The sequence below is a fragment of the Gadus macrocephalus genome, chromosome 22 (assembly GCF_031168955.1).
Source record: "Gadus macrocephalus chromosome 22, ASM3116895v1".
In the NCBI taxonomy this organism is placed as follows: Eukaryota; Metazoa; Chordata; class Actinopteri; order Gadiformes; family Gadidae; genus Gadus; species Gadus macrocephalus.
The window spans coordinates 499,500-507,852 of record NC_082403.1 but is presented as its reverse complement, the minus strand read 5'-3'; the positions used below and the strand labels follow the sequence as shown (position 1 = coordinate 507,852).

Genomic DNA, 8,353 nt, shown 5'->3' with positions numbered 1-8,353 from the left:
AAGGAGGAAGGTTACCAGTAAAGGTGGAGTGGTTACCAGTAAAGGTGGAGTGGTTACCAGTAAAGGAGGAAGGTTACCAGTAAAGGTGGAGTGGTTACCAGTAAAGGTGGAGTGGTTACCAGTAAAGGTGGAGTGGTTACCAGTAAAGGAGGAAGGTTACCAGTAAAGGTGGAGTGGTTACCAGTAAAGGTGGAGTGGTTACCAGTAAAGGAGGAAGGTTACCAGTAAAGGTGGAAGGTTACCAGTAAAGGAGGAAGGTTACCAGTAAAGGAGGAAGGTTACCAGTAAAGGAGGAAGGTTACCAGTAAAGGTGGAGTGGTTACCAGTAAAGGTGGAGTGGTTACCAGTAAAGGAGGAAGGTTACCAGTAAAGGTGGAGTGGTTACCAGTAAAGGTGGAGTGGTTACCAGTAAAGGAGGAAGGTTACCAGTAAAGGCGGAGTGGTTACCAGTAAAGGAGGAAGGTTACCAGTAAAGGAGGAAGGTTACCAGTAAAGGTGGAGTGGTTACCAGTAAAGGAGGAAGGTTACCAGTAAAGGTGGAGTGGTTACCAGTAAAGGTGGAGTGGTTACCAGTAAAGGTGGAGTGGTTACCAGTAAAGGAGGAAGGTTACCAGTAAAGGTGGAGTGGTTACCAGTAAGCCCTGTTTACATCTCTCTCTCTTTACATTAGTCGCTTTTATTCAAGGCTTTGTGATCTACACAGAGTTAAAAGATGAACTTACGAATCAATAATTAAACGAGATATATCTATATATATATGTCTTTTTTTGATATAAAAAATATATATGAGACTGTTATGGGGCTGAATGAGAGGAGGTGCAGCCAGAATTAACCAACATTTCTGCTCACAATTACATCAATTATCATCTCCAGTAGTTATCATCACGTTAGCTTCGCGTTTCATCACGTTTTCTTACTCGTTAGATTCGTTCCCTGGGGCTGCGGTCCTGGGGCTGCGGTCCTGGGGCTGCGGTCCTGGGGCTGCGGTCCTGGGGCTGCGGTCCTGGGGCTCCGATCATGCGGTCCTGGGGCTCCGGTCATGCGGTCCTGGGGCTCTGGTCATGCGGTCCTGGGGCTGCGGTCCTGGGGCTCTGGTCATGCGGTCCTAGGGCTGCGGTCCTGGGGCTGCGGTCCTGGGGCTGCGGTCCTGGGGCTCTGGTCATGCGGTCCTGGGGCTGCGGTCCTGGGGCTGCGGTCCTGGGGCTCTGGTCATGCGGTCCTGGGGCTGTGGTCATGCGGTCCTGGGGCTGCGGTCCTGGGGCTGCATTCCCGTGGTCTTGGGACTGCGGGTCTTGGGACTGCGGGCCTTTGGACTGCGGTCCTCCAGTACAGTGGTCAAGTGGAAGCACTCGGAAAAGAAGATGGCGGCGACAGAGTTAACTTTAGCGAAAAGATTTTGGACGGTACAAAGAAGGGGGGAGTTAATAATTCCAGAGACGATGGCCGCTGGAAACCGTAATAAAAACCAAGCTAAAGATCTGTCACCACGTTGCCCACGTCGACAGTTAAACATACCATGTGGAGGAGATCATCTAACTTGTTCTATGCTAGCTGGGTCTGAAACCTGAACCAAAACACGTCCAGAGTCTGAGATAGTGTCTCTGAATTAATGTTCATCCTAACGGAAGATATATTGGCTATGGATAATGTGAAATAATATGATTGATATCTTACATTATGGTGAAACCACCCACCTAATTCACCACAGAATCGGTCGTCTTTATTCTCCGGTCTGTTATTTTCCCGCCTCGCGCCCAACTGGTCCCAACTGGTTCCAACTGGATCCAACTGGTTCCAACTGGATCCAACTGGTCCGAACTGCTCCCGTCCTTGTGGAACAGCATGCCTTTCACTAATACAATATGCTTATCGTGAACATTCATTATATTAACATTTTAATTCAGGGCATTAAGCAGATGCTTTTCTCCAGGGCGACTTACAATAAGTCCATTTGTCAGAAGAAAGGGAAACAACAATCTCTGTCGGTACAGTAAGGATATTCATAGAACCAAGTACTATCTATCACTAGGTTAACCCATTCTCCGTATACAACAGAGATAGCTAGGGTAAGATGCTACAACATACTAAGTACTGTTTTTAAGTGCAAGGACGTACAACATGAAATAAGTGTATTCATTAAGGGCCAGGACGTATAACAAACAATAACACTGCTGAGTTCATAAGTCGATGAGAAATTATGTCATGTTGTCATCACGTTATATTACCTTTCATAAAGGCCCACTGATATGCAATCCTACAGCAGAATCGGTATCAGCAAATCACAAATACACTTTTAGGGTGGATTTTAGACTGTGGAAGAGGGGTTACTGATAATAATAGTACTGAGACCAATACAAAACTAAATAACCAATAGTTTATTTTTCTGCTTCGTCATGTCGTCCCACCGGTTAAATAACTCCATTGTTTCCTTGAAGAGAGCGTCTGGGAGTGTGTTTACCCACCAGTAGGTCAGAGGCTGTTGCTGAATGATCTCTAAATATAACTCCTTGAGTATCTGTTTGCGGATTTGCAGACGGCCGTGTGAAGGTGTGTTGAGTATAAGTATAGCTTGAAGGTGGAATGCGGTCGCATGCTGGCGGTACGTTCAGCGGGTGCAGCGGGAGACCTACCTCTGGTTCAGTGGCAGGCTGACAAGGTCAAAGATCACTGTCTGATGCACCCTGTTGACCCGAGTGCCCCCTCCCTCCCTCTCCCTACAGGATGACTTCTAACTCCACAGACGACAGATGTGCGTCAGGAGACAACTTATGTGGTGAGTCCGATGTGATCTTCCTCCTCCTCCTCCTCCTCGTCTATCCTCCTCCTCCTCCTCCTCCTCCTCCTCCTCCTCCTCCTCGTCTATCCTCCTACTCCGACTCCTCTCTCCTTATCTACCCTCCTTCTCTCTCCTCGTCGTCTATCCTCCTCCTCCACCTCCTGGTGACAGAAGGCCCTGGGTCTGGGGCCCCTGGTGACAGAAGGCCCTGGGTCTGGGGCCCCTGGTGACAGAAGGCCCCTGGGTCAGGGGCCCCTGGTGGCAGAAGGCCCCTGGGTCTGGGCCCCTGGTGACAGAAGGCCCCTGGGTCTGGGCCCCTGGTGACAGAAGGCCCTGGGTCTGGGGCCCCTGGTGACAGAAGGCCCCTGGGTCAGGGGCCCCTGGTGGCAGAAGGCCCCTGGGTCTGGGCCCCTGGTGACAGAAGGCCCCTGGGTCTGAGGCCCCTGGTGACAGAAGGCCCCTGGGTCTGGGCCCCTGGTGACAGAAGGCCCCTGGTGACAGAAGGCCCCTGGGTCAGGGGCCCCTGGTGACAGAAGGCCCCTGGGTCTGGGCCCCTGGTGACAGAAGGCCCCTGGGTCAGGGGCCCCTGGTGGCAGAAGGCCCCTGGGTCTGGGCCCCTGGTGACAGAAGGCCCCGGGGTCTGGGCCCCTGGTGACAGAAGGGTCTGGGTCAGGGGCCCCTGGTGACAGAAGGCCCCTGGGTCTGGGCCCCTGGTGACAGAAGGCCCCTGGTGACAGAAGGCCCCTGGGTCAGGGGCCCCTGGTGACAGAAGGCCCCTGGGTCTGGGCCCCTGGTGACAGAAGGCCCCTGGGTCAGGGGCCCCTGGTGGCAGAAGGCCCCTGGGTCTGGGCCCCGGGTGACAGAAGGCCCCTGGGTCTGGGCCCCTGGTGACAGAAGGCCCCTGGGTCTGGGCCCATGGTGACAGAAGGCCCAGGGCCTGGGGCCCTGGTGATGGAAGGGTCTGGGCCCCTGGTGACAGAAGGACCCTGGGTCTGGGCCCCTGGTGACGGAAGGGTCTGGGTCTGGGCCCCTGGTGACAGGAGGCCCTGGGTCTGGGCCCCTGGTGACAGAAGGCCCCTGGGTCTGAGGCCCCTGGTGAAAGAAGGCCCTGGGTCTGGGCCCCTGGGTCAGGGGCCCCTGGTGACAGAAGGCCCCTGGTGACAGAAGGCCCCTGGGTCTGAGGCCCCTGGTGACAGAAGGCCCTGGGTCTGGGGCCCCTGGTGACAGAAGGCCCCTGGGTCTGAGGCCCCTGGTGACAGAAGGCCCCTGGGTCTGAGGCCCCTGGTGACAGAAGGCCCCTGGGTCTGAGGCCCCTGGTGACAGAAGGCCCCTGGTGACAGAAGGCCCCTGGGTCTGAGGCCCCTGGTGACAGAAGGCCCCTGGGTCAGGGGCCCCTGGTGACAGAAGGCCCTGGGTCTGGGGCCCTGGTGACAGAAGGCCCTGGGTCTGGGGCCCCTGGTGACAGAAGGCCCCTGGGTCAGGGGCCCCTGGTGACAGAAGGCCCCTGGGTCTGAGGCCCCTGGTGATGGAAGGGTCTGGGTCAGGGGCCCCTGGTGACAGAAGGCCCCTGGGTCTGGGCCCCTGGTGACAGAAGGCCCCTGGGTCAGGGGCCCCTGGTGACAGAAGGCCCCTGGGTCAGGGGCCCCTGGTGGCAGAAGGCCCCTGGGTCTGGGCCCCTGGTGACAGAAGGCCCCTGGGTCTGGGCCCCTGGTGACAGAAGGGTCTGGGTCAGGGGCCCCTGGTGACAGAAGGCCCCTGGGTCTGGGCCCCTGGTGACAGAAGGCCCAGGGTCTGGGGCCCTGGTGATGGAAGGGTCTGGGCCCCTGGTGACAGAAGGCCCCTGGGTCTGGGCCCCTGGTGACAGAAGGCCCCTGGGTCTGGGCCCCTGGTGATGGAAGGGTCTGGGTCTGGGCCCCTGGTGACAGAAGGCCCCTGGGTCTGAGGCCCCTGGTGACAGAAGGCCCCTGGGTCAGGGGCCCCTGGTAACAGAAGGCCCCTGGGTCTGAGGCCCCTGGTGACAGAAGGCCCTGGGTCTGGGCCCCTGGGTCAGGGGCCCCTGGTGACAGAAGGCCCCTGGGTCTGAGGCCCCTGGTGACAGAAGGCCCTGGGTCTGGGGCCCCTGGTGACAGAAGGCCCCTGGGTCTGAGGCCCCTGGTGACAGAAGGCCCCTGGGTCAGGGGCCCCTGGTGACAGAAGGCCCCTGGTGACAGAAGGCCCCTGGGTCTGAGGCCCCTGGTGACAGAAGGCCCCTGGGTCAGGGGCCCCTGGTGACAGAAGGCCCTGGGTCTGGGTCCCCTGGTGACAGAAGGCCCTGGGTCTGGGCCCCTGGTGACAGAAGGCCCCTGGGTCAGGGGCCCCTGGTGACAGAAGGCCCCTGGTGACAGAAGGCCCCTGGGTTTGAGGCCCCTGGTGACAGAAGGCCCTGGGTCTGGGGCCCCTGGTGACAGAAGGCCCCTGGGTCTGAGGCCCCTGGTGACAGAAGGCCCCTGGTGACAGAAGGCCCTGGGTCTGGGGCCCCTGGTGACAGAAGGCCCCTGGGTCTGGGGCCCTGGTGATGGAAGGGTCTGTGTTCTCCTGGGGTTCCTCCTCCTCAAGTCAACCCTCCTTGAAGAGTCCTCTCTCTCCATCCTCCACCAATCACAATCATGGCCTGCCTCTCTTAATAATTAACCCCTCACTTCCTGTCCCCCTCCTCCTCCCTCCCTCAGTGGTCCGGGTCTACGAACAGGAAGTGATCATCGTGCCCGTCCTGCTCCTATTGGCCTCCGCCGCCACCCTGCTGGCCGTCTGCCTACTGCGGGGCTGCCCATCCCGCCGGGGGCCCGCCCCCCAGCGCGACCCCCCGCAGCCGTCGCTCCGGAGGTCGCGGAGGCCGGACCGGGGGCGGGAATTGCGGGGCATTGACGGTGAGTGCCCACCGCTGATTGGTTGTTACCGCGGGGGCGACTCGCTCGTCAAAAGACCCCCGTGCTACGAACGCCGCCGCTGGCCTCGGGTCTCTAGTGGGACGCTGGAGGACGAGACGCTTACCTTCAGGGCGGAGAGCAGACGCTTTAACCAGAGACGCTCATAATGAGTCAGAGGAAGAGAAACAACCAGATAACGCTGTGGGTGCAGTGAGGATACATTAGCCTGGCTAACGCCAGACCTCTTCTCAATCGACATCGAGAAGAGGTCTGGGGAACCACACATTCATTTTCTCGTATTTGAGGCGTGGTTTACGATTGGCCGGAGCCGTTTATTTGGGCGCTACGAATGTCTATCATATGAGTCTGTACGTGGCTCATAGCCAATTGTATCAATTATACCGGATGACATGTGTAGAGCGACAGAAAATGAATGAGGAAGAAGACGATGGTGTGTCGCATAGACTTCGTCATCGTCTTAGCTAGTTTCCACGTATACAACACAGATAGCTATGTTAACCCATTCCCCGTATCCAACACAGATAGCTAGGTTAACCCATTCCCTGTATACAACACAGATAGCTATGTTAACCCATTCCCTGTATACAACACAGATAGCTAGGTTAACCCATTCCCCGTATACAACCCAGATAGCTAGGTTAACCCATTCCCCGTATACAACACAGATAGCTAGGTTAACCCATTCCCTGTATACAACAAAGATAGCTAGGTTAACCCATTCCCAGTCTACAACACAGGTAGCTAGGTTAACCCATTCCCAGTATGCAACACAGCTAGTTAGGTTAACCCATTCCCAGTATACGACACAGATAGCTAGGTTAACCCATTCCCAGTATGCAACACAGATAGTTAGGTTAACCCATTCCCAGTTGACAACACAGATAGCTAGGTTAACCCATTCCCAGTATACGACACAGATAGCTAGGTTAACCCATTCCCAGTATACAACACAGATAGCTAGGTTAACCCATTCCCAGTTGACAACACAGATAGCTAGGTTAACCCATTCCCAGTACACAACACAGATAGCTAGGTTAACCCATTCCCAGTTGACAACACAGATAGCTAGGTTAACCCATTCCCCGTATACAACACAGATAGCTAGGTTAACCCATTCCCCGTATACAACACAGTTAGCTAGGTTAACCCATTCCCAGTATACAACACAGATAGCTAGGTTAACCCATTCCCAGTTGACAACACAGATAGCTAGGTTAACCCATTCCCAGTATACGACACAGATAGCTAGGTTAACCCATTCCCTGTATACAACACAGTTAGCTAGGTTAACTCATTCCCTGTATACAACACAGATAGCTAGGTTAACCCATTCCCTGTATACAACCCAGATAGCTAGGTTAACCCATTCCCTGTATACAGATAGCTAGGTTAACCCATTCCCCGTACACAACACAGATAGCTAGGTTAACCCATTCCCCGTATACAACACAGTTAGCTAGGTTAACCCATTCCCTGTATACAACAAAGATAGTTAGGTTAACCCATTCCCAGTATACAACACAGATAGCTAGGTTAACCCATTCCCTGTATACAGATAGCTAGGATAACCCATTCCCCGTATACAACCCAGATAGCTAGGTTAAGATGCTACACCATGCTAAGGACTAAGCACTTTTAAGCGCCAGGAGGTACAACGTACTATAAGTGTGTAAGAGGGACCTGGGGGCTTAAGGGGGGAGTCCAGGTGAACTGGGGCTTAAGGGGGGAGTCCAGGTGAACTGGGGGCTTAAGGGGGGAGTCCAGGTGAACTGGGGCTTAAGGGGGGAGTCCAGGTGAACTGGGGGCTTAAGGGGGGAGTCCAGGTGAACTGGGGGCTTAAGGGGGGAGTCCAGGTGAACTGGGGCTTAAGGGGGGAGTCCAGGTGAACTGGGGGCTTAAGGGGGGAGTCCAGGTGAACTGGGGGCTTAAGGGGGGAGTCCAGGTGAACTGGGGGCTTAAGGGGGGAGTCCAGGTGAACTCTGATCATGACATGGGCGAGTGGCCCCCCGCCCTGGGCTGACCTCTGACCTCTACCCATCTGACCCCCAGCCCCCGAGGAACTCAACGTCATGGAGCATGAGGTGATCCAGATGCCCCTCCACCCGGTCCAGCAGGCCCCGCCCCTCCGCCTCTCAGACCACATCTACACCGTCATGTGATTGGATCGGGAGCTTGAACGTTGCTGGACCCGCCATACACCCGTGGCCTGCCATTGGACGAGAGCGGTTCAAACTTTGCTGTGCGTCAGTTGGTCCTTTGGACGAACGTCTGGAGCCATCGCCATGACTACAGCGGCCATTTTAAAGACGTTTTGCGGCTTTGGAGACCAGTTGCTGTGCTGTATATTAAAGATATATATTATATATGATTATAAAAGATTAATATATTAAGTGCACACATCTACTGTTTGTAATATATGTACATGTAGCCCAAAGAACTATTATTGTTTAACATTTTGTAATGATATGTATTGTATCTTATATATCAAAAGGGTTATAAGATAATTATATTCTAATATAATAACCTGCTGTAATCCTGATTGCTACCACTGGGGGTTTGATTCGATACGATTCAGTTTTCCCTTAACTCACCATCTGTACACAGATGGCTTAAGCTATGGGTTAGCTTAAGACAGTTTAGGGATTGTGTA

General features: G+C 54.9%; 1 protein-coding gene across 1 annotated transcript; it reads left to right on the top strand.

Moving 5' to 3' along the window:
• The first annotated feature begins 5,751 nt into the window (after nucleotides 1-5,751).
• On the top strand, nucleotides 5,752-7,400 carry LOC132451618 (uncharacterized). The gene is made up of 2 exons (XM_060044212.1): nucleotides 5,752-7,060; nucleotides 7,092-7,400. The coding sequence occupies exons 1-2, from the start codon at nucleotides 6,195-6,197 to the stop codon at nucleotides 7,264-7,266; spliced, it is 1,041 nt and encodes a 346-aa protein (XP_059900195.1). The 5' UTR covers nucleotides 5,752-6,194; the 3' UTR covers nucleotides 7,267-7,400.
• The last annotated feature ends 953 nt before the right edge of the window (nucleotides 7,401-8,353 follow it).